This window comes from Acinonyx jubatus, chromosome B3 (assembly GCF_027475565.1).
Source record: "Acinonyx jubatus isolate Ajub_Pintada_27869175 chromosome B3, VMU_Ajub_asm_v1.0, whole genome shotgun sequence".
Classification (NCBI taxonomy): Eukaryota; Metazoa; Chordata; class Mammalia; order Carnivora; family Felidae; genus Acinonyx; species Acinonyx jubatus.
The window spans coordinates 18,368,075-18,394,068 of record NC_069386.1 but is presented as its reverse complement, the minus strand read 5'-3'; the positions used below and the strand labels follow the sequence as shown (position 1 = coordinate 18,394,068).

The 25,994-nt window shown below is 46.3% G+C and overlaps 1 protein-coding gene across 6 annotated transcripts in view; it reads left to right on the top strand.

The window, feature by feature from the left end:
- ADAMTS17 (ADAM metallopeptidase with thrombospondin type 1 motif 17) overlaps window positions 1-25,994 on the top strand; it is a 343,518-nt gene that overhangs the window by 3,157 nt on the left and 314,367 nt on the right. For all 6 annotated transcript variants that reach the window (XR_008299007.1, XM_027067938.2, XM_027067937.2 and 3 more), the window contains exon 3: window positions 10,055-10,220. Coding sequence is in view for 5 of the 6 variants with exons in the window: in XM_027067938.2 (XP_026923739.1) it covers window positions 10,055-10,220 (166 nt within the window). In the remaining variant the exon portion in view is untranslated. The remainder of the gene's footprint in view (window positions 1-10,054; window positions 10,221-25,994) is intronic.

Sequence of the window (25,994 nt, the reverse complement as noted above, 5' to 3'; positions counted from 1 at the left end):
CCTGGAGACATGTTGGGAAAAGAGAGCAGCAGGATCTCAGGCTAACCACGTTTGCATCGCACTCTAGCTTGCTTTGATTTTGGTGCTCACGTGCACTTGAGGCAGTTCAGGTGGGTGGCAATGTTGTGTGAGTCACTGTCGACCCTGGTGGAAGCACTGAGAAGTGGGGATTGTGGTGTGTGTGGTGTGCTCGTCAGGACAGGATGCAACAAGGTGTGGGAGAGGAGCTATTGCAAGTAGGAGATTTAAAAAAAATTTTTTTTTAATGTTTATTATTTTGAGAGAGAGAGAGAGCTCGAGCAAGGGAGGAGCAGAGAGAGACGGGGACAGAGAATCCGAAGCAGGCTCCAGGCTCTGAGCTGTCAGCACAGAGACTCACACGGGGCTCAAACTCACAAACCACGAGATAACCAACTCAGCCACCCAGGCACCCCTCAAGTAGGAGATTTTTGATGTCCACAGATGGGAGCATTCCATAGCTTCTTTGTATCTATAGATCATGTAGAGCCCCAGGGCTGGCAAACGTTTTCTGTAACAGACCAAATCGTCAATATTTTAGGCCTTTTGGGCCATATGGTCTCTGTCACGGTTAAGTCCACAGTGTCCTTTTAGCGCAAACGCAGCCATAGACGGTAAATAAACAGATGGACGTGGCTGTATTCAATAAAACTTTATTCCGACGTTGAGTAGTAATTAAGTCCTGACGCGTTAAACATCTCCCAAATGGCTTAGTGTGGAGTGTTTGGTGCACAGGGGGGGGAACGTTCTGTTCCCCTCTGCGTGGCATCTGTGCTGTCTTCCGAGATGTTTGTTATCGGTTTAAGGAAGGAGATGCATGATTAGAATAGATAATTGCTTGTTTATGGGGCATGAAGCGCAAAGCTCGTGCTCCATTTTGCCCCTCCTTCTTTGGACTGTGGGCAGAGGCGTGGGCCCTGTGATGTTCTCCCTGTCTCTGTCTTATCTTGAGAAGCCATGCAGGCTGCGCTTCTTGGCTCTTCAAAGACCATAGGTACAAGTATTAATTGTTTTTTGTTTATGCTTCTTCATTTTATTTACATTTCAGGGAGTCCTTAGACATCACGTAAGTTTTTGGAAGGGTTTCTTATAACCGTATGATTTCAAAGCAGTGAACTTTGGGCATGTGAGGAAGGTATTTCCACCCCCAGAGAGTTTATGTAAGTTTGGATCAGCTGCCTCCTGGGAATCAGACCAGCTCATAGAAGGCCAGCGGAATTGGAATCAGGTTAAACTTCACCCGAGCAGGCCGCCGAGATGGAACTTTAAGGGATAGAATGAGTGTCAGTCTTTGGAAAGGCTGTGTTCCTTGTCTGAAATGAGTGAATGAAGGGGAAGACACATGAGGACAGAGAGCAGGGGAGGCGCCTGCCAGCGGGTTTGGGCTGCTGAGTGGTGGCCTTTCTTCCTTAATGGATGTAAGCTCAGGGGAGTCCAGCCACCTGAATCTGTCCATCGCTTCTGGGCTGAAGCTGTGACCTGCCTGCGGCGTGCTGTGAGAGAAATATTGAGATCAGACAGGACATCCAGGAGCTCTGGGCTGTGGGACTTTAAGAAGCCATGCCCATTTTCCAGGCCACCCCAGAGGGACAGAGAGGTCAGGGATGTTCCTGCTTTCTCTGGAGTCACAGCCATACTCCACAGAACCCTTGCTTGGAGTCTCTTTCATCCCGGTTGGTCACTGGGGTTGACCTGATGGCCTAGCTCAACCTGGCTCTGGCTGGTCCGCTTGATCGCAGCGCAGGGGGCTGTTTTGGTAGCACATCATTTATGATCTCCGTGAGAGCGTTGCAAGAATGTTCTTCTCTGTTCCATGAGCTAGACAGATAAGAACAGAGTGGGGCTGTGGTCAGCCAGTCAGTGAGCAGGTGGCTTGGAAGAGTTGGGGACTCCATTCTCAAGAAAGCAGCCTGCGTTTGCGTGACTCCTCTGATGAAGGGGCAGGTGTGGGAGGTGGCTGCCTCTCCCTTTAGAGTTCTCAGACTCTATTTTGATTGATTATAAAATTGCCCAGCTTTTTGATACAGCACCACTTGATTGCATACAGCTGAATAGGAATCCACCATGGCAAAAGTTGTATGGAGACCATTCGGAAGGGAGCAAATAGCACAGAATACAGTGTCCGACATCATCCTATTGGTACAGGTGTGGGGAGAGCACAGCGTCCCAAGTGATTCATCAGCTAAGATTACTGAAGAACTTATCACATACAGCATAAATGTATCTGGAAAATGCATACACATTTTTAAAGTGTTGTAAAAAGACAACAGTTGAGTGGCTGTTAGGGAAGGTAAGGAAAATAAGGGAAAAGATCGTGCGAAATTTGGGAGGCATGAAGGATTTGAAGGGAAGACGTTGAACCGGAGGATTCTGGGGCATTCCACCTCTTCCTCTGAAGAATGGTCATGTGACCTCATGGTGACTTTTTACGCTCACTGCTCACGGGGATCACCTAGGCCGCGTAACCCTCCCCAGTGTCCTACTGACGGCACGTAACTAGATTTCCCCATCTGAACTTTTGTTTAGTTGGCAACATCTTAAGAGAAAGAAGTGCAAGATGAGATGATAAACCAAAGAGGTCCTAGACTGATTGCATTCTTGGGGCTTATTTCCTGAGCTTTGAAATGCTACAGCTGCCTGGTTTGGGACGTGTGCAGCGGGGGATGTTTTTGCAGTCAGTACGTCGGAGGGAACCATGCAGAGTCACTGGCTATCCTTTCCCCCAGCACGCCTCTGCACACAGATGCACGGTCACGTTCTTGTTCTTTAGGAAATGAGGCTGCACGGCCGTTTGGGGCTATGATCCTAAGTGAGCCACCTCCTCTGAACGTTCCCGTCTGCAGCCAAGATGACGGGTAAATAACATCAGCCTTGTGTGGCTGTTGATAGAATGAAGTAAGATCGAGTCTGTGAAATCATTTAGGGAGAGGGCCTGGCACATTAAGGCATTAAAAACAGGTTTCTTCTGTTGCCCTACGGGGCCCAGACTTTTCCAGTTATAAATCAACCAGTCAGTCAACACTGTTGCCTAAATGAACAGATCATTATCACACACCTGCCCTGTGTAGGACACTTTGCGGGGGCTCAGAGAGGAATACAAGGTGGGCCCTGTCTCAGAAGGCAGTCCAGGTACGCCCAGGAAGGAAGGTGTACTGGAGCCTGCATGGTGGCAGAAGGGTGGGGTGGGGTCTTCAGGGAGAAGCAGGATTGGAGCAAAGGGGGTGGGCTCAGGTTCTAAGAGGGTGGAGAGACCCCAAAGCCTCCAAAGCCAGGTTCTTCACCAGATCAGGGGCCCATGAGGCAGCTGCAGAATGGGGGTGGGAGTGGTAATTTAAGGCGATGGTAAGAGATGAGCTGAACAGACAGGTGTGTGGCTTAGACCAGGCGGGGGCCCTGGGTACCAACCTAAGGCATTTGGAATTTATCCTACAGCAGTGGTTCTCAGCTTTGAGCTGGAATCCACCTTCCCTGGAGGATTTGTTACCCTGGTGGCTGGGCCCCACCGCCAGCACTCCTGATCCAGCCTGTCTGGGTGGGCCCGAGAGCTTGAATTTCTAACATATTCCCAAGTGCTGTTGTTGGTTTGGGACCACATTTTGAGGATCACCGGCCTAGAAGCAATTTCTGGCTATTGACTGGAGTCCCTGGTGATAGCGTGGAGGGGGCACTGGAGTTGGAGAGCATTCAGAGGCCCAAGGAGACAAGCTTAAGCCTTGAGTGGTGGAGATGGGAAGGAAGATTATGCAGGAGAGATTCTGAAGAAGAGCTGAGTCTTTGTGACTGACTCTAGGGATCAGAAAGAGGTAGAGCCTGGCAGTGACTGGCCCATGTTAAGGCGGGGGAAGCTGGCTTCAGAAGGAAGACCAAGAATCAGTTTAGGGACCTGGCATTTGCAGAGGCAGCGGCTGGACTTTGAAAGGGGGCTCTGGTTGGCACTCCAGGAGAGAGGCAGTGGGACTCGATGGGGGGTGGTTGGGGAGCCCCTCTTCCACAGGAGCTCCTCTGAGCCCCCCCACCCCCCCAGAAAGTTGGAGGCAGGTACAGGCAGCCCTGAGGTCACAGGATTCTTTTTCCTTCTTGGAAGCAGACTTGCTCACGCAAGAGGCAAACTAACAACCCCATTTGCTTCATACTCTGAAACCACCCACGCTAGCCCATCGATGGGGAGGCGGCGACCTAAGACCCACACCAGCTAACCAAGGAGCCACAGCCTCCTGACGAAAGAGCTCGGAGGGCTCCCCAGGTACCAAAGTTCCAGTGGGGTCTTTATGGGACAGCAAGGTCTGCAGTCAGGTGGCATCCTCCCCTCAGACAGGTGTGTGCTTTGGTTCTAGAGCATCCATGGGACACACTTTTTGTTTTTTGTTTTTTGTTTTTTTTTTTTGCATGATCTTAATTTTCTACGTGATGCTGAGAAGTTGTGCTGATGTTAGCAGATGATGAAAACCCGTGTGTTCTTCGTGCATTTTCCACGCTGCAAGGAGAGGCAGTTCTGCTTCGGAGGGTGGGGTGGAGTTCATGACACCTGATTTATAACGCTCTCCTAACACAGTGTGCAGTAACCCTTCAAAGAAAGCACCAGAACAAAGAGAATTGAGAAGGAGCCACTCTGAACTGTTATAATATCAGGTTATACCTGATGGCATTTTATTTGACACACATTTCTTTGGTGGGATACCACATCTTAGAAAACTTTAGATTTCTCTTTTAAGAACACTGTTTCATGGAGGGTCATTGTATCCTTTAAAACCAGGCAGCCTCAGGGCTTCCAGTCCTATCTGCTACAGGCATTCCTTTACTGTGGTGCCTCTTCAGATGAAGTCCGCAGGCCTCTTTCATCAGGCTCATAACTGCTGTTTCCTTGGCCTTGGAGGAATATCCCTGTGTCTCACCTCTCAGCACAGATGGCGACCAGAGGGTTAATGCAAATCTAAGCAGCTCTGCCCAGTTTCTGGGGCCACAGGGCAGCAGTGGGCTAGAAGCCAGGGGGCAGAGCCCCATGGTCAGAGGAAGGTCCAGGTTCATGCAGGCAGTTTAAATCTGGGCTGCCTCCAGACAACTAAATCAAGTGCATTGCTGGCACCCATTTAAAAGCTAGCACAATGTGGGGTGGGGGAGGGGCACCTGGTGGCTCAGTAGGTTAGGCATCTGACTTCAACTCAGGTTATGATCTCACGGTTTGTGGGTTCGAGCCCTGTGTCGGGCTCTGTGCTGACAGCTCAGATTCTGGGTCTCCCTCTCTCTGCCCCTCCCCTTGCTCACATTCTGTCTCTCTCTCAAAAATAAAATAAAAACATAAAAAAAAAAAGCTAGCCCAATGGTTTTCAGCCCTGGCTATACTTTGAAATCTCCTGGTGAGCTCTGAATACCAGTGCTGGAACTCCACCCCCCGGGGATTCGGATTCAGTTGGCCTGGAGTGGGTGCTGGGCATCAGGAGTTTCCAAAGTTTGCCAAACAACTCCAGTGTGTAGCCGGGGATGAGAATCACTGAGTTAAGGAGACTACAGAAAGTTCATGCCGGTCCAGCCCATTTGATTCTGTTCCACTCCACTCACATTTTCTTGAGGAACTGTTAGGTGGCAGACACTGGAAAAATAAAGGAGGAATAACTGTGATCCTGTCTGAGAGGAACAAACGATTAGGTTGTGACAAATGCCCCATAACACAGTGGGCAGTGGGCTGCAACACAGAGTGCCAGGGAGGAGGGAGGGCTTTGGGAGGAAGAAAGGAGGAAGTGGGAAGGTCAGAAGAAGATAAAGAGGGCTGGCCAGTATTTGCCCTGGGCCTAGATTGCGTGTGAGTAGGGGCATAAGCGGCACTTTTCAGCAGAACGTTTTATCATTGGTAATGTGATGGCAGGATGAGCATTAAGAGACATTTCAGGGAGCCTAGTGACAGACTGTGAGACTGGGGGAGGGGCAGGGCAATGTCCTTCCTTGTGCCCGGCTCCTTCCCTCCTGGGTGCTGGTCCAGGCCACATCTCTGCTTGCAAGTCAGGTCCCAGGCGGGTAAGTAGCCGCCAGGGAGGATGCAGTCCATCAGGCCACATAATCATCTTACCAGTGTTCCCATTTCCTCCCTTGAAGGGGTAGGAACCAGCATGTGGGCCTCTCCAAACAAGACCTGCTGAGGCAGAGCTGCAAGGGGCTAGATTATGCTTGTGTGTATGTACCTGCCGGCTTCCTCACCAATGGGCCATGCTGTATTCTTGTATTGCATTAGAACTACCTGCTAGCTGCCTTTTTTTTTTTTTAATTTATTTTGAGAGAGAGAGAGAGGGAGAGAGAGAGAGGGAGAAAGAGAATCCTAAGCAGGCTCCGTGCTGTCAGTGCAGAGCCCATTGTGGGCCTCAAACTCATAGACTGTGAGATCATGACCTGAGCTGAAATCAAGAGTCCGACGCTTAACTGACTGAGCCACCCGGATGCCCCTGCTAACTGGCCTTTTACACTAGCTTATGAATGCAAACACTAGACTGGTCTGGAAACTGGCCCTGAAAGTGCTAGTCTCAAGGGGGCCCGTGGCCTCCCAAAGCCAGGGCATTTCAGGAAGAGTCCAGGTTGAGCACATCCTCCAGAGAGCACAGGGCTCCTTCCATGTGGGGCTCATCCCACGTGCTGGGCCATCCCTGCCAACTTTATTTCGACACATGGAAGTGTTTGCCACGGTCACGGAGGTGTGTGTTCTGCGTTGAGGCTTTCTTTAGTTGTAGCTGCAGTGGAGCCCTGGATACCCCCACAGCCACCTTCTGCATCCGCTTCAGTCTCCCTGAAGTATCTTCATGAACAAATTCAAGTTTTAACTTCAAAGGAGAGGGAAGAAGGCCGTGCTTCCCTGCAGGTCACACAGTGCCACTTTAAGACAGTTTTATTTGGGCAGTAAAATCTCAGAGTTGTTCTTGGCAGAAGTTCTAATGAAATGGAAACCTTGAGATCTGTGTAGAGCTGTAAGTACGGTCTCCCCCTGTGTTTTGGGGGCTCAAAGTTGTAGGCGATCTCACTCGCTGATCTGATATACTTGCAGAGAGGCTTGGTATCCAGGCATCCTTTCAGAACGTAAAGGAATTCTACCATTTGGCTTGAGGGAGCTCTGTCCTTGAGACCAGAGGACTGGCTGGGAGGGAGAGCAATGCTTCTCAAAGCCTGGTCCCTGGCCTGGTGGGGTGAGTATCACGTGGGGACTACTTAGAAATGCACATTCTCAGGGCCTACCAAGACGTCCAGGTGATTTTCATGTGCAGCTGGAGTTTGAGAGCCCCTGGTTCAGTATGACTTGGCCTTTGGAGAATAGCATAGAAGAGAGAGAAGAGATGATGCTCATTTCAGCCTAAGACTGATCTGCTTGATCTACTGAATCTGGTTAGCCAAGATGGTCTTGGGCATCCACTCAGAGGAGGCACCGGGCACTGTACAGACCAGTGTGCAAACACGGGTCCTTCTCCGGCCCTGACCCAGTCGGGTTCCTTGTGGGGGTTTACCTTGCTTTATTGACACCTCAGAAGGGAAGATAGCAGCTAGTATCCCAGGGAAGGAGCACAAACTGGTTTCATGCCATCAGCGTTGGTTCCAGGGGATAGGAAAGTTCTCTGTACTGTATATATTTATTTTAGAATTAGTATTCACTCTGTTAAAGCAGTAAACTAAAAATCCTAGGTCTTAAATTTTCCTTTCAGTTTACAAATCACGTCCTATTTAGGGGCGCCTAGGTGGCTCAGTTGGTTAAATGTCCAACTCCTGATTTCGGGTCAGATTGTGATCTCATGGTTGGTGAGATTGAGCCCAGCGTTCGGCTCTGCACTGACAGCGTGGAGCCTGCTTGGGATTACCTCTCCCTCTCCCTCTCCCTCTCCCTCTCCCTCTCCCTCTCCCTCTCCCTCCCTCCCTCTCCCCCTCTCTCCCTGTCCCCCTCTCTCCCTGTCCCCCTCTCTCCCTGTCCCCCTCTCTCCCTCTCCCTCTCTCTCCCTCTCCCTCTCTCTCCCTCTCCCTCTCCCTCTCTCTCCCTCTCCCTCTCCCTCTCTCCCTCTCCCTCTCTCCCTCTCCCTCTCCCTCTCTCTCCCTCTCCCTCTCTCTCCGTCTCCCTCTCCCTCCCTCTCCCTCTCCCTCTCTCTCCCTCTCCCTCCCTCTCCCTCTCTCTCCCTCTCCCTCTCCCTCCCTCTCCCTCTCCCTCTCTCTCCCTCTCTCTCCCTCTCCCTCTCTCTCCCTCTCTCTCCCTCTCTCTCCCTCTCTCTCCCTCTCCCTCTCTCTCTCTCCCTCTCCCTCTCTCTCCCTCTCCCTCTCCCTCTCCCTCCCTCTCCCTCTCTCTCCCTCTCCCTCTCTCTCCCTCTCCCTCCCTCTCCCTCTCTCTCCCTCTCTCTCCCTCTCTCTCCCTCTCCCTCTCTCTCTCTCTCCCTCTCTCTCCCTCTCCCTCCCTCTCCCTCTCTCTCTCTCTCTCTCTCCCACTCCCCCCATCTTTCTTTCTCTCCCCCACCCCTTCCCTGGAGCCCATGTTCTCTCTCTTTCTCTCTCTCTCTCTCAAAATAAACATTAAAAAAAACAAAAACAAATCACATCCTATTTATAATCTAGCAAGTTTTCCAACGATTTTTGTTGAAGTATAATTAAGATACAGTTATTAGTTTCAGGTGTACAATATGATTCAATAATTATGTACATTTCTCTGTGCTCATCTACATAAGTGTACTCTTAACCCCTTTTATCTAGGAAGGTTTTTGCAATCCTTTTCAAGGAGGCTTTAGATAAGATTTGGCCCCCCCCCGTAAATTTGGCAATTCACAACTTTTAAACCTGCATTGAGAAATTTAACATATTCAGTTTCCTTGTCAAGTTCTTTCGTTGGCTGAGGAGGCCTTTGTAAATACTCAAGTATCCAAACCTAATAAGCTAGTCCTATAAACATGGGAAGTCTCAAGTTGTCTTACACATTCTAATATTGCTTATAAACCTAATAAGACTTTAAAATCAAATCTAACTCGACTTTAAACTAGAATCACAAATCTAATTCATTGGACACTGTCAAGTTCTCTTAAGCACTGCAAGTTCATTTATTTATTATTTAGTTAGTAAGTTAGTTAGTTTTGAGAGTGAGAGAGACAGAGCCCAAGCAGGGAAGGGGCAAAGAGAAAAGGAGACACAGAATTTGAAGCAGGCTCCAGGCTCTGAGCTGTCAGCACAGAGCCTGATGCAGGGCTCAGAGTCACAAACCTCAAGATCATGACCTGAGCCAAAGTCAGATGCTTAACCAGCTGAGCCACCCAGGCGTCCCAAACACTGCAAGTTCTGAACAAAATGTACGAAACCCCTATCACAAAGCTATGCTTCCACAGGACTGACTCCCTTTTTTCTTTCTTTCTTTCTTTCTTTCTTTCTTTCTTTCTTTCTTTCTTTCTTTCTTTCTTTCTTTCTTTCTTTCGAGAGAGCACGCAAGTGGAGTAAGGGGCAGAGAGAGGGACAGAGAGAATCCCAAGCAGACTCAGCACTGTCAGTGCAGAGCCCGATGTGGGGCTTGAACTCACGAACCGTGAGATCATGCCCTGAGCCGAAATCAAGAGTTGGATGCTTCACCAACTGAGCCACCCAGGCACCCCAGCCATCCTCTTTAATTCTAAATATCCCCGGGAATAAGCTGCAGTTTTTCCCATTAAGGATGTAACCGTCATTCATTCCCAACAGTTTTGGTATTGCTTCCTCAAGTGGGCTTTTGGAGGATGATTTAAGGAATAATTTTTAAAAGGAAGTTTCTTTTTATTAATAATAAAGTAATACATTTCTTTTGAAAGTGAACCTGGAAAGTGGGTGCTGTGGTATATATCTCTGCGCCCCCTGCACCGCCCCTCCCCAAACACAGCCACTGGGTGGGATGTTTCAAGTCACACAAAAGCTCATTCTTGGGCTCGGCAAATCGGAGCAACCTGCAGAGCCAAAGCCCAGACGTGGGGACCAGGCCATAGCCAGGTGGCTTTGCTGCCCTTGGGTTGTTGGCGTCGTGGGTGTGTGTGAACGAGGCTGACTCATGTCCCGTTTCCCTCTTTCTGGGCAGGTTGGCCTCATCCAGCTTGGGCAGGAGCAGGTGCTAATCCAGCCACTCAACAGCTCTCGGGGCCCACTCAGCGGACGAGAGCACCTGGTCAGGCGCAAATGGTCCTTGACACCCAGCCCCTCCACCGAGGCCCCGATACCTGGGCAGCTCTGCAAGGTTCTAACCGGTGAGTCTGGGAAACCTCACGACTGACAGCACACACCATTCGGCACCATTGCATGTCCCCAAATGCACTGAAATCATGTGAGCAAGAACTCACCTTTCCCGGTACTTTGAAGCTGTTTTGTTTGTTGCCCCTAAGGCCACTTCCTTTTCCTCTTTATGTGGATTGGTGTTAGCATTTTGTGCATGATTCTAATAAGTAGCTTGGGGATGAGAACCCAGGGTTCTTGCTTTCTGTGCTTCTGTTTGAGCCACCTATGGCTTATCAGGTGTTTAAGAATATGTCACAGTCACTGTGAAATTGACCCTTCTGTGTCACTGGCCGTCTTCCTGTGACTGTCCCCTGATGAAGACGGATAAACTGCTTGTCACAGGTGGCATTTCCTCCTTGGAGGGCATGGGACCCCATGGCTGACGTTTGGGAGTTGTGCTTTTGGCATTTAAAGACTTACCTGGATAAAGAAATATAGTGTCTTGGTTTGGTATTCCAATGACCTTGGAAATATTTATTTATTTTTGAGAGAGACAGAGTGTGAGCAGGGGAGGGGCAGAGGGAGAGGGAGACACAGAATCCGAAGCAGGCTCCAGGCTCTGAGCTGTCAGCAAAGAGCCCGATGCGGGACTCGAACTCACAAATGTGAGATCATGACCTCAGCCGAAGTTGGATGCTTAACTGACTGAGCCACCCAGGCGCCCCTAAAAAATACTGTTTAATAGGAAGCGGGGGTTTGGGTAAGTTGGTTGGTTGTATGTTTCGGCTTGATGTTGGTGTATTATTTTAAGCCACTTGACAGTCTCGGTGGAGCATTTTTTAAAAAATCTGCTTTCAAAGTAAATGTTGGTCATTCCACATCTAAGTGCTCTTTCTGCTGCTAATGTGAATATATTGTTTTAGAGGCAGGGGGAATAGCAAAGGCAGTAGGACTCAGCACTGGCTGTCCATGGGCATCACCTGGGGAGCTTTAACAGTCACTCAAGCCTGGGTCCTGCCCCCCCGGAGAGCTGCTTTAATTGGTCTCGGGCACAGCCTGGGCATCTGGTTATTTAAAACCTCCCCAGGCAGTTCTAATGTTCAGCTGGTGCTGAGAATCACTGTGCTAAGGAGTATTAGACGTGAGTAATAGCACCAGTGGGCCATCGGAAGTGGGTTTTTGCAGGTGAGAACCACCAGGCAGGGCCCCACAGTGAAGTCCAAGGGCAAATACGTTTTATTCTCACTTTTGCCTCTATTCAAGTGGCTGATCTCATGGAATATTTGTCTCATTCCCCCCGTTGACATCCTCTTTAGGGGCATGCGTGATACCAAGGATTGCTGACCAAATGATACATTGTGCTCAGGTTTGCATTTTTGTCTCTGAGGCTGGCTACAAGGCACCCTTTTGATAGAGTGTTTAGCCTGTAATGAAGGAAAGGAACAAAAACAGGGTGGGGAGGATGTGATATAGATGAAGTTAAACTAAGCAGCCTTATGAGAAATTTCTGAATTTGCTTAAAAAAATCCTTTCCCCTTCCCTGCCCCCACATCTCCCATCAGTGCGCTCTGCCGTGCCAGGCTCTGCCCTGGGTAGGTACACGGACACGGGGAAAAAGGTGTGTATTTCCCTTCTGGTCCTTCTTGCTTTGTGTGAAATATGCTGTAAATTTTGTTGCTGTATTGAGACAGACAGTGGGCCTTCTAATAAGTTTAGCTAATTAACAGTCAATTAGGCCCTATCTAGTGTGAATTAACTTTCTGGGAGTTCAGAAATTTAATTTAGAAATTGAGAAAATCAATTTACTGGGAAACCAGCAAGATAACATTTTTGTTTTCCTGGACGTATGAATCAGATTAATCATCCAAGATTTCCGACGGGAACATATTCTCTAGGGATGAACATGGCTGTCAGATGTGGCATTGTGCCTTGTCTTGGATCTTGTGTTGCCCCGACTTTGGACCCAGACTGGGAGTAACCAGCTAGCTCTTGCAGGTGAGGAGTGTGGTAATTTTTCCTCCTCCGTGAAGCACTCAATTTACCTGAGAGTTGAACTGTGGTAAGTCACCCTGTTCTCTTCAGGGACAGATGGACTAGCACAATGGAGGCCTCCTGGGAGGACCCACTGCCTTCTTGTAGGTACTACTGAGGTTGCATTTCTTTCTGGCAGTCTTTGGGGCTCCCAGGGAGAGGACAGACTTATCCTATCACCTTTATTGCTCCTTATTTTTAGGACCTTATAAACTGATCCATAAAGCATCACTCCAGGTTGGAACTTGGCATGAAAAATATGGAGCCTGTGGGCTTTTCTTTTCTTTTCTTTTCTTTCATATTTTTCTTTTTTGTCACAGCACGAGTTTTTGAAGGTTTTGGGGGCTGTTCCTAACAACTAAATTGGCAGTTTGGATATTTTTAAATGTGTCTCAATTTCGACTTCAAAACTTTTTGTCTGTCTTCTATGCTTATTTTAATTTCTCCATTGGATTCTGTTTAGAATCTCCCCACTTAGCATTTTCATGGACTTTAGTAACAGTTTCAATCTCTGTCTTCTCCTCCATCACGGTAGATGTAACATGTCGATGGTTGAGGTAGATGGCAGAACGTTAAAACTCCTTTGCCGCAAGGCACTGTCAGAATAGGAATCCTACAGTGTTTCGGGTGGGCTCTTTATAACCCAGATATGCCATCTGACAATGGTACCTGCAAAGACATTGATATCTCTTTTTTTTCTTTTAATGTTTATTTATTTTGAGGAGAGAGAAAGAGAGAGCAAGGGAAAGAAGGGGAGGGGGGAGAGAGAGAAAGAGAGAGAGAATTCCAAGCAGACTCCGTGCTGTCAGCACAGAGCCTGATGTGGGGCTAGAACTGTGAGATCATGACCTGATCTGAAATCAAGAGTCGGATGCTTAACCGACTGAGCCACCCAGGCGCTCTAGATGTCTGCTTTATAGTTCAAGTTGTTATGACTGTTTTAAAAGATCATTACAGTTATTTTGTAGTATTGTTTGGTTCATTTATATAGCATTATAAAGTTAACTTTAGTGAGTATTTAGAGGATGCCACAAGTCTTTAGAAATTGTGTATTGCTAATTTGTGCCATAATTTGCATAACAACTGTGTTTATAATCTGCAATAAATAATTGGTTGGGGCTTGTGCTTTGCATCCATTAAGATTCATTTGGTTGGAAATGACAGAAACCAAACTGGCTTAACCACCAACACCACCACTGCCCTGGGCTCTTGGAACTGAGGAGCAGAGAAGGAGGTTGGACCTCAGGTAGGCTACGCAGGTGGGACTCCTCAGAAGTTGCTTCTCTCTCTGACAGCCTGTCCTCAGCCAGCTTCTCTTGTAGTGACAGAGAGGCAGCAGGGCTCAGGAGGTAGACTCTACTGTTGAGTCTGGAGATGAAGTGGGTTGATTCGGATTGCAACTTGGACTACTTCCAGCTTGTCACTGGTTCACATGTCTGGAGGCAGGACCAAAAGAGCTTCGGTCCCAGCCCCCACATCACCACGGAGGTATCATTCTGCTTTCTGTCCTCATCCCGGCTTCTCATGGGCCACCATATCGGTAAAAATCTGGTGGAGTAGATTAGGGGCACCTCTACTCCAGGTCTGACCCGTCATTTCAGCTCACATGGTTGGTCAGAATTTGGCTGTTTTTTTCCCCCCACACTTCCGCAAGATCCTCTGTCTGATGCTTCTTAGCTCCTTATCTCATCTGTGGTCCAGGGATAAATGTGGCTAATGGTCTTTACTTACTTAGGAAGAGTTCCATCCCTCTGAAATTTGGTTCTACTCTAAATGTCATCAAGACCTCAGCTGCCCAAGTGGATAAAAATGAGGGGCACCTGGGTGGCTCAGTCCATTAAGCATCTGACTCTTGATATCAGCTCAGGTCATGATCTCATGGTTAGTGAGATCTCGCGAACTGTGAGATCGAGTCCTGCGTTGGTGTCTGTGCCGATAGTGCAGAGACTGCTTGGGATTCCACCCCCACCCCTCTCTCACTCTCACTTTGCCCCTCCCCACTCATGCTCCTTCTCAAAGCAAATAAATAAACTTAAAAAAATGACTTCATAGCTTATACAGTATTTTGTTGTTTCATGTTCTTCTATGTCTTAACTGGAAGAAGAACCCAACATAAATGGAATTAAAATGCTACTACTTAGAGTTTCTCCATCTTAATATTTTAAGTGTTTATTTACATATAAAAACATTAACTCCAAAAGCAGACACTGATCGTTTAAGAATTATGATTCCAAAGGAAAGAAAGGAGAACATGCTAGAAGCCTGACTCTGTCTTTCTTGGATATGACCCCAGGCGAGTCCCTTGATAACTCTGTGCCTCTGTTGTAATTTGTTAGGGCTGCCAGAACAAAGTACCACGGCCTGGGTGACTTATACAATAGGCATTTATTTCCTTACAATTCTGGAGGCTAGAAGTCCAAGGTCAAGGTGTTTGTAGAGTTGGTTTCTTCAGAGGCCTCTTTCCTTGGCTTGTAGATGGCCACCTTCTTCCTGTGTTCTGACATGGCCTTCCCTCTGTGCGTGTCTGTGTCCTAATCTTCTGTTCTTATAAGGGCACTGATTATATTGGATTAGAGCCTATTGATGACATCATCTGCACTTAATTACCTTTTTAAGACCTTCTCTTCAAACACTGTACTCTAAGTTGCTGAGGGTTCTAGTACACAATTCAGTCCATAACCACCTCTGTGTTGTCCTCTGTAACATTGACATGATGATACCAGTGTTGTCTGCTTCTCAGGGTTATTGCTGTAGGGGAACACGCAGATGAGGAGTGATGTTAGACTTCCAGCTGCGCTGGTGGGGGGCATATTCTTGAGAACACTCACAAATGCCTAGAGGGTAGAAAACAAATTTAGAAGAAATTAGAAACAGGCTGTGTGAAGGCTATTCTATAAGAATAGATGTCATAGTTGGCTGGTCATCTGTTTACGTATTTTTCTTGATAAATACTGAAGGAGCTGCAGAGCCTCAGACAAGGTAGAAAGGATTGAGCCACTCTGACCTTCAGTCCCATCAGCTAAGTGATGCCATCCACCTCTTAGTGGTTTTGTGAGTGTTACAGGAGATAATGCACTTGTCACTTAGCCACTAACAAATTTCCACTACTGTTGCAGCCACCGTGCTCGTAATTATTATTACTTGTACCCCCAGTCTTTGTTGTCAGGGGACCACTTAATGCCCTTGGTTCTGTATAAAGTGGGAGAGAAAGAGAAACCCTATAGGGCACTAAGCTAAGAGCCAAAAGCTTCCCTTGTTCTTCTTTAATCTGTCCTTCTTGCCTCTTGAACAAATCCACAATGAAATCAAAGAATCTCAGTGTTTCTAGACCAGAAGTGATTCTTTGAGGTCATCTGCTTACATTTTTCCTCTTGTTTTTCATTTATTTAGCCATTAGGTATTTGTTGACCCTCTAGACACTGGGTACACTGTGGTAAGCCTGACACAGCATGGTCCCTGCCTCCAGGGAGCTTATGTTTTGGTGGAGGAGATAGGGCAGAAGGAAACAAATGTAGTGGCTTTAAATTATTTTTAGATCTGAAGTACTTATGACAGGCAAAACACACACAAAACCAGAAGTCCATGAACCCAGTATTCAGACTTAACCAATGTTAAGATCTGCCCTATCTGCTTCAGAACTTTTTTCTTTTTTGAGATAAATTAACATTTATGGATATGACTGAGTATGTCCCTGGCCCCATCCCATATCGTCCCTCTAACTTACTCCTCAGAAGAAACCACCATCCCGAGGGATACATTCAAGACCCCCAGTGGATGCCTAAAACCGCAGATTGTACCAAACCCTGCACCTACTATGTTTTTTTCCTATATGTATGCACCTATGATAAAGTTTAATTTATAAATTAGGCATAGAAAGGGATTAACAGCAACCGTAATAAAATAAAATGATTATGACAACAGGGGTGCCTGGGTGGCTCAGTCGGTTAAGTGCCCAACTCATGATTTTGACCCGGTCATGATCTCATGGGTTTGTGAGTTCGAACCCCCATATCAGGCTCTGTGCTGACAGTGTGGAGCCTGCTTGGGATTCTCTGTCTCCTGCTCTTTCTGCCCCACTCCTGCTCATGCTCATGCTCTCTCTCTCTCTCTCTCTCTCTCTCTCTCTCTCAAAAATAAATAAATAAACATTAAAATAAAAACCAAAAAACTGTTATATGGGACACCTGAGTGGCTCAGTCGGTTAAGCTTCAGACTTCGGCTCAGGTCATGATCTCATGGTTTGTGAGTTCAGGCGCTGTGCTGTGCTGACAGCTTGGAGCCTGGAGCCTGCTTCAGATTCTGTGTCTCCCCCTTTCTCTCTGCCCCTTCCCTGCTTGTGCTGTGTCTCTCTTTCTCTCTCAAAAATAAATAAATGAATGAATGAATATATGAAACATTAAACAAAAAACCTGATAACAACATACTGTAATTAAGTTATGCGAATGCCTTTCTAGCATGTCCCCAGTTAGGTTCCCATCACTTTGTTGCCCTGAACTCTGTCCTTTGTGTCTTCAGGCCTGAGGACCACAGACCTCCTACTGGATTGATTATAAGCCACCCTTTATTTATTTATTAAAAAATTTTTTTTAAACGTTTATTTATTTTTGAGAGAGAGAGAGACAGAGTACAAGCAGGGGAGGGGCAGAGAGAGAGGGAGACACAGATCTGATGCAGGCTCCAGGCTCTGAGCTGTCAGCACAGAGCCTGACGCGGGCTCGAACTCACAAGCTGCGAGATCCTGACCTGAGCCAAAGTCAGACACTTAACTGACTGAGCCACCCGGGCACCCTTATAAGCCACCCTTTAAGGCATGACTTTGTGGTATTCTTCAGCCCCTGTGCTATTCTTTTCTTCCTAGCCTTGCCCACCCCCTACCCCAGAGTCTTCCTGCATTGGCTCACTTTCCAGCCCTCAGGTCATTGGGTTTTTATATTTTGTTCAAATTTATAATTGCTGTCTACAGGAGGGTTAGGTCTAGTAGAAGCTTGTTGGCAATATTATGTTCCATATGATACTGATTCTTTAGCAGTGGTTGAGATTTGCATTGTGGTTTAGAGTATAGGCATTTTTTTTTGTTTTAATAAATGTTTTATGTGTAAATTAAAAAAAAAAGTGTATTCTTTAATTGCTGTGAACGGTGTTCTGTATATGTGTTCATTAGCTCTAACTGTTGTGATGTCAAATCATCCTGTCCTCATTATTTTTGGCTGGCTTGATGTATTCGTTTTACCAAGAGATATGTTAAAAAGTCTCATAACTTTTGTGGTTTGGCCAATTTCACCTTTCAAATCTATCAATTTTTCACTTTATGTTATGAGGTGATAGTGTTTGACGTATTCAGGTGTAGGAGCCGTATTCCTGGTGAGTTATTCCTTTTACTATCATGTAATAGGCCTTTTTGGTTTTTTTTATCCCTAGTAAAGCTTTTGGCGTCCTAGCTATTTTTACATAATATTAATACTGTCAGAGTTTCTCTTTTGGTCAATGTTTGCCTAATGTTTCCTTTTCCTTTTATTTTCAGGCTTTCTCCATAACGGTGGCTTATGTGTGTTTCTTAAAAGTATTATGTGTCCTAATTTTTTAAAAAAATGTCCAGTTTGAGAATATCTGTCTTTTCATTGGCAATGTTAGTGTTTTTACATTTGTGGTGTTACTGATTTATAATTAGGTTTATTTCCACCACCTTATATTTTGTTTTCGATTGACAATACTATGCTTTTTCTTTGCTTCTGTATCTTTTTGTTGTTTTTCTTTCTTTTGATTTCACCAGATATTCTCAATTCCCCCTTCTTTCTTCCATGGATGTGGAGTAGATTATAAACTTTCACATTATATATTTTTACAGTTAGAGTTACTCAGATTTATTTATATATTTGCCAATTTAATCAGTATTATTTCTTGCAACCTACTTTTCTGTGTCTAAGATCCTTCTGGAAATAACCCCTTTTTAAAAAAATTGTTTTTTACTTTTAGTTTTTTGGGGTATAGTTGACATGCAATGTTACATTAGTTTCAGGTGTACAACTTAGTGATTTGACAAGTTAATATGTTATGCCATGTTCTGTTAATGTCGCTATTACAGCATCATTGACCACATTCCTTATGCTGTGCCCTTGATTCCTGTGACTTACTCGTTCCAGAACTGGAGGCCTGTATCTCCCTCTCCCCTTTGCCCACTTTGCCTCACTTTCCACTCCCTCCCCTCTGGCAACCATCAGTTTGTTCTCTGTATTTATGGGTCTGTTTCTGCTTTTTTGTTTGTTTATTGTTTTTTAATCTTGGCGAGGGTTAAATTATTATCTTTGTTTTTCCCAAACTGCCCTGATTTCACCTACACTCTTGGTGATGATTTAGCTGAATATAGAACTCTAGGTTTAGCCTTAACTCTCATCAACACGTTGAAGATATTATTCCACTGTCTTCTAACTTCTGTTTTTGCTACAGAAGGTCTTCTGTCCATTCAAATTTAGATTCTGTGCAAGTAACCTGTCTTTTCTCTCTGCAGGTTAAATCATGTTATCTTTGTGTTTATAGTATATCTATGGCAGATTTTTTCCATATTTATCCCATTTGGGACCCACTGTGATTGTTGGATGTGAGAAATCATAGCTTCTGTCAGTTCTGAGAGAGGCCCAGCCTCTGTCTTAGGGGCCTCTTCTCTGTGATCAGCTCATTCCCCTCCTGGAACTCCTACTCAGTAGATGTGCACCTTCCTGTTCTTTCCTCTGGTTTTGTTTTTTTAATTTTTAAAAAATGTTGGTTTATTTTTGAGAGAGAGCATGAGCAGAGGAGGGGCAGAGAGAGAGGGAGACACAGAATTTGAAGCAGGGTCCAGGCTCTGAGCTGTCAGCACAGAGACCAACATGGGGCTTAAACTCATGAGCTGTGAGATCACGACCTGAGCTGAAGTTGGACGCCTAACTAACTGAGCCACCCAGGAGCCCCATTTTTTTTTTTAACCTATTAGGTCTCTTCTGTATTCTGGATTATTTCTTCTCATTGGTCTTCCAGTTCACCAGATTTCTGTTAAATAGGGTCTAATCTCTATTTAATTGAACCACTGAGTTTTCAGTTTTAGTGTTTAGAATCTAGACTTCTGGAAGTTACATTTTGACTCTTTTCCAGTTCTGCCTTGTATTTTTCATAGTGCCCTGTTCTTTCATTATGATTTTACCCTTCCCTTTATCAGATTGGTAATTTTGTCCTAATTACTATTATTTTTTAATGTTTATTTTTGAAAGAGAGAGAGAGAGAGAAAGTGTGAGCAGGGGAGGGGCAGAGAGAGAGGGAGACACAGAATCCAAAGCAGGCTCCAGGCTCTGAGCTGTCAGCACAGAGCCTGATGTGGAGCTGGAACCCACGAACTGTAAGGTCATGACCTGAACCGAAGTCAGACGCTTAACTGACTAAGCCACCCAGGCATCCCTTACCATAATTATTTGAAGTCTCTTTTGAATTATTCCACCTTCTGAATTTCTTGGGATTTTGATCTTGCTGTTTGTCATATTGGCCCACTCACACTTACGCTGGACTATTTTCTATGTGGATTATAATTTTATACTGTGCTCAGTGTAGACATCTATGTACCCCACTGCCCCATCCTCTGCAGGGGTGCTCTATATGTTGGGTTATGGAAAAATCTCTACTGAGTAATTTCACATGCGCTTCTGTCAGATGCCCCAGGACATTTTCACCAGTCCCAATGTGATTCTCCTTTCACGTTTTTCCTTAGGAAAACCTTGAGAGTGACATGTATTTGTGTGTAGCACAGGCGGGGGCAGTTTGTATCCGAGACTCTGGCCGACATTCCACTGGAATTCAGGGCTATGTACGGAGACAAATTTCTCCCAATTTCCCTGTGCCTGTGGGTGCAGGTGTCCTGCCACTCCGGGCCCCCAGCCACATCTCTTATCTCACGGTAGCAAGTGTAACACTGGCCCCTCACCCTTAGGCCAATATTTGGGCCTGATGTCTGCTAGGTTCTCGTTAACCGTCCCAGGTATGAAATTTCCCAGCATCTCTGTGCCATCCTTGATGACAGGGACTCTTCAGAGGGGCTGTGGGGTGGCTGGGACCCACCCCCTGGGGGCCACAAGTATGAGGTGCCTCCCTGCTGCTCAGAGAAGCCTCCTCTTTTGCTCTTGCTGCTTCGGCCCCTGCCCCTGGTCTCCAGGGCACTCCTTCCCCTACTGTTATTCATTTAGGGAGCTTAGTTTTCTGAAACTACAGCCTGGGATGGCAGCTATGCCCAGGTGGCTTCTGCTTTGGGCCCAACAGAATGCCCGTGGCAAGGGAACACAAAGGCTGCCTTATGACAGTAGCTTTAGAAAAAAACTGCATTAATACCTAGTAAATCAGCACACCGGAGTCACTCACTGCTTTTCATGGACCGAATAGAAGCGCTATCTCCTTGGTCAGTGTTGTTTGAAGAAGATCCTCTATGATTTTCATATTCTGTGGAACTTGAGTTTATTCCCTTGGGCCAAAAGGAGCTCCTGTAATGACCTGGCAGAGTGTTTCCTGGGCCACCTGTGGCATTTCTGATGTGTGCCCACCACCTGCTCTGGAGGGATCTGGCACCCGTGTTAGGCTGGGCAAGGATCCGCCCTGGAAGGCCAGGGGGTCAGACAGATCCTCTGCCTCTGTTGAGGCTGGGGACCCACATCCACATCTCCTGGCTGCCTGATGCTCCTAGGGGGCACTTTGGAGATCACCAGATAAGTGTTTCTTGTACTTCAGAGCCTTCTTAGAAAAGCCCATGGGGCCCTTTGGCATCTTGAGTGTTTAGTAATAATTGGTTTTGCATTTGCTCTTGTGTTCTGACTGAGTTCTCACAAGCTCGAGGGGCAATCTCCAATCCTGCCATTTGCTTTATGTGAACCATGTGTTCATCCAAATGCCTTTGATCTCATTTTTATTTCTTTTTAAGACAAATGACTGAAGAAGTCTTCTGGGTTTTTGTCGGGGCTGTTTGGGTAGCAGGAGGATGCTTGGTAATCACTTTGGGAAGAATAAAATTAAAACCCAGTAATATTGCTCTATAAAATCATCATCATCATTATACTATTATTATAATTATTGCCATTATTATTCCCTGAGGCTGTATAACTCTGTGGATTTGGAGCCTGTAAGATGCTGTAAAATGGACACTGCCCGTCCATGTGGCCTGGGAGTGAACGCAGCCAGGGGGATGGGGCCCGGCAGCTTTGGGCAGCATCTGATACTGCTTCCCTGTTAATTGCTCTTACTCCTATGCTTCCTCATCTGTAAAATAGAGGTAATATTTTTCTCAGTATCTTCATTTCACCCGGGTGCTAGGAGTTAAATGAACTAATGCCGATGGACTTTCATCGAGTAGACAGTATTCTTAAAACATAAGGTGTCTTCTCTTTATGGAAAAGGTCCATAGAGTGGGGTTCTCTAAAATCCAAGCCTCAGATGAGGGCTTGAGTACAGGTGGTTAGATTGAGAGAGGGAGGAGTCCCAGGAAGCAGGAGAGAGAGACCGGGAGGAGCAAAACTTCCATTGGAATCCAATGGAAAATCCAGTGGAAGGTGAGTGTGCCAAGGGGACTGCTGCAGGCAGCGGGGGCGTGGTTCCTACAGCAGCAACTCTGAAAAGTGCATGGAAGCATCCAGAGTGATCTCAAGGATGCAGATGGGGCAGAGCTTGGATGTTACCCAGCACTTCTTGTCTCCCAGATTTCCAACTGCTCTTCTGTAGGCCAGGCAGGCTTCTTAGGTATAAGAGCCTGCAAAAAAGGAGACGCCAGAGCCATATGCTTGAGGAGGGGTGCTGTTGGCACAAGCTGACCATCACAGTGGTAGCAGAAATTGGGGTGACATGGGGGTGCTGCAGGGAGGATACCAGAAGAGACCCTGCAGGTGTCCTGGCTGGGAGGCAGCATGTAGTGGGAGGGACCCCTAAGCATTTAAAAATGTTAACAGTTAAAGAAAGCTTGTTACCTTCTAAAAATTCCTATATATTCAGTTAAAAAAATTCTTCCCACCGGAATAATCAGCTGACCTGTGGTATATTCTTCCCTTCCCTCCTCCACCCTTCCTTCTTTAAAAAATTCTGGTCATTCAGCAAAAGAAGCCCCGAGATCTCCAAAGGAGTGGACAGATCATTGCACACAAGGGCCTCCTGGAGACTTGGTGAAGGCCAACTGGGAGGGAAGGCCGTCTTGCCTGGGGGACTCACCCGTGCTCTTGCGGTCCCCTCTGGAGGCTCTGATTCTGGGCTGACCAATGGAGACTCAGGGAAAATGGGCAAGCCAGGCCTGGAGGCAGTGTCTGAATGAGTCTCCGTGTAAATATTCTTTTGCTTTTAAGCTTGTAGTGACTGTGTGGATATTTCCTACAAATTGGCTTGAACATATTTTATTCTTGGGTCTCTGCCTTAAAACTTGTAACAGGCCCTGTTATCCAAGGCGGGAATTTAATCGCTTGACCGATGTTTATTTGAGACTGTGTGTCTGGCCTAGTTGTGGGCGCTGGGCATCCTGTAGTAAACAAGAGACCTTATCTGGTCCCTGCCCTCATGGAGCCAACACTCCAGGAGATGATTGCGGACATTCGAATGGCAGACTGATGACCGGTCTCATTCTGGATGTGCTCTAGGGAAGTGGGCCCTCCATCCTCACTTCACCCCTTCCTCCTGTGCTAACCTAGAGGCTTCAGACTGGAAGGATGTTCTCATTCCCAGTGGTGCTTGCTGGGAGGGGTAGAGGGAGAAAAGAAGGGAGTGAGAACCAAGCCACCAGACTGATGTTGTGACTTCACCAACATCAAGTGAGGGGTGTCCAAACCAGGGCTGGGGGTTCGTTGAGTGGCACATTGCTCCTGAGATTGGAATCTGATACATGGGGGGAGTGGGGGGAGTCATGCCTCCCGCACTACCTGCCCACCTGCTGACCTCTGGTATGGCCTTCCCAGCCTTCTTTTACTGTTCTCCGGTTTCCTTTTACCTCTGGGATCAGATGCGGTCAGTGGAACTAAAGTGTCCCCCTCAGAACCCAAGCCTAGTTCATTTTCTCAGTTGTATTTTCCCAGCATCATGAACACATTGCTGGCAAGGAATGCTCGCCCCTCGTCCGCTCTCCTGGCCTCCACATGCCAGCACTTGCCAGGGTGCACCTGTGCTCACTGCCACCCTTCCTTTTTCTCACTGCCTTGGGGTCCTTATCTGCTCCACCCTGCTCCACTACTCTCTTCCCAGACTGTGTCTTGAGCCCTTTGTCTTTCCTTTGATCCATCTACACGTCTCTGCTGGCCGGCTGCTGTCACCACCTGCTCTCTGGAAGTTGGTGTTTCCCAGCCAAGTCCCTGTCTGACAATGCCCACTTGCACCGGCCTAATTCCCAGTGTTCTGACTCCCTGTCTCCAGCCATCCAGACTCAAAATTGTTTGCTCTGCTATCCCTGCCCTCTTATATTCCTCCATATTTTTGTTAGCTGCTTCTTTTGATATAGTTGCAGAGAGCATTGGTGTACCCATTACTCACAGTCACTGATCATTAACACTTTGTCTACTCGCTCTGTAGCTTGCTTTCTCTCTTTCTCTCTCTCACCCCCCTTCCTCTTGTCCTCACTTGATCCCTCCCCCTCTTCCTTCCTGCCACCCTCCTCAGCACGCTCTCCCCTACACACACTTTTCCCCCCTGAACCACCTGAGGGTAATTTGCAGACATCATATCCTTTTACCTATAAATACTTCCATTTGTATCTTCAAACAACTCTTACCATCGTATAGCTAGCAGACTTGGGATATGAACCATTGACCCAATGCCATTATCTAAAGTACAATTTATATTTGACTTTTGTTGGTAGTCCCAATGAGGTCTTTAAGCCATGGTGTTTGGTGTTCTTTTCTTGCTCCAGTATCAATCTAGAGTCACACGTGTTGTGTTTAGTTGTTGTGTCTTAGTCTCCTCCAGTCAGGGTCAGTTACTTAGTATTTGTCTCTCCTAATCTTCATGCTTCTTTAAAAAACACAAGTATTACCTAGGTTTTTTTGTTTTTGGTTTTTTGTTTTTTTTGGTCAGAGGTATCTAAATTTGGTTTTGTCTGTTGTTTCTTCATGATTGGGCACAGGTTATGCATTTTTGGCAGGAATACCACCAACATGATATTGTGTTCTTCTCAGTGCATCTATCAGGAGGCCTGTGCTGGCAGTTTATCCCGTTATTGGGATGTCAGCTTTTACTATTTGGTTCAGGTTGTGTTTCTAGGTGAATCTGATGTAAGGTTTTGATCTTTACATATACAATTAGCAAAATTTTGTGGGATATTTATGAGACTATGTGAATATTCTGTTCTTTAAAAAAATTTTTTTTAATGTTTATTTTTGAGAGAGAGAGAGACTGAGAATGAGTAGGAGAGGGGCACAGAGAGAGGGAGACACAAAATCCGAAGCAGGCTCCAGGCTCTGAGCTGTCAGCACAGAGCCTGCTGCGGGGCTTGAACCCACAAACCACAAGATCATGACCTGAGCCGAAGTCAGATGCTTAACCGACTGAGCCACCCAGGTGCCCTGTGAATATCCTGTCCTTCATCAGACTTTCGCTCACTAGTTTTAGCATCTCTTGATTCTCCACAGACTCAATTATTATTGTGGGGGCTTCAAAATGGTGCTTTTCTGAGTCCATTATTTCCTCCACATTTTTAATCCTCTTCTTCCCCATTTATTTATATTGATGTGGGCTTGTAAATTCTTATTTTAGTCTATGGATACTCATTTATTATATTTTTTTTAATGCACAGATGGTCTCAGATTTGTCCTGTGAGTATACTTTTTAAATTTTTTTTAATGTTTATTCTTGAGAGAGAGAGAGAGAGAGAGACAGAGACAGAGTGCAAGCAGGGGAGGGACAGAGGGAGAGGAAGACACAGAGTCTGAAGCAGGCTCCAGGCTCTGAGCTGTCAGCACAGAGCCTGACGCGGGGCACGAACTCACGAACCATGAGATCATGACCTGAGCCAAAGTTGGATGCTTAACTGACTGAGCCACCCAGGTGCCCCTGTGAGTGTGGTTTTTAAAATCAGACATGGATGTTTGATTTTTCTAAAGGCTTTTACAGCATTGGGGAGACAGGGATACATGGGACTATTCTTAGATGTACTAATATGGTGTATTATGTAAATTATACCAACCTTGAATTCCTGGTATAAGTCTCACTTGGTTGTAGTGTATTATTTCCTTAAAGTGTTATTGTTATTTGCTAATGCTTTGTTTAGGCTTTTTGCATCCATATTTGTATGTGATGTTGCTCTGTCATTTGTGTGTGTGTGTGTGTGCATGCATGTGTGTGCGTGCATGCATGTGTGTGCGCTTGTGTATGGGTGCTAGTGTAGAAGCTTTCCTTTGTTTTCAGTACTCTGGAATGATTTATGCATCGTTGAGGCCGTCTGGTCTGGGAAGGCTTGGTAGAATCATCTTTGGAACCATCTCAGCCCGGTGCTTTCCTGGGACTGTAGTTCCTTTATAACTTTCCCTGTTTCTTCTATAAAAAAGTTGATGTACATTTTGTATTGCTAATGGGATCAATGTTGGTGAATTTTGTTTTCCTAGCAAATTTCGTCTCGGTTTCCAAATTTCAGTGCATCAAGTTTCCCCCCTTACTTAATGTATAAAATAGTTATTATTTCTTGTGGTTCAAGCTAGATTATGAATTGTCTGGTCACAGGGCCTACTGTGACCAAAAGGTCTACTTTGGCTTATGGAACTGTATGGAATGACCCCTTTGTGTCCGTCTTTGTACTGCTCTTGAACACC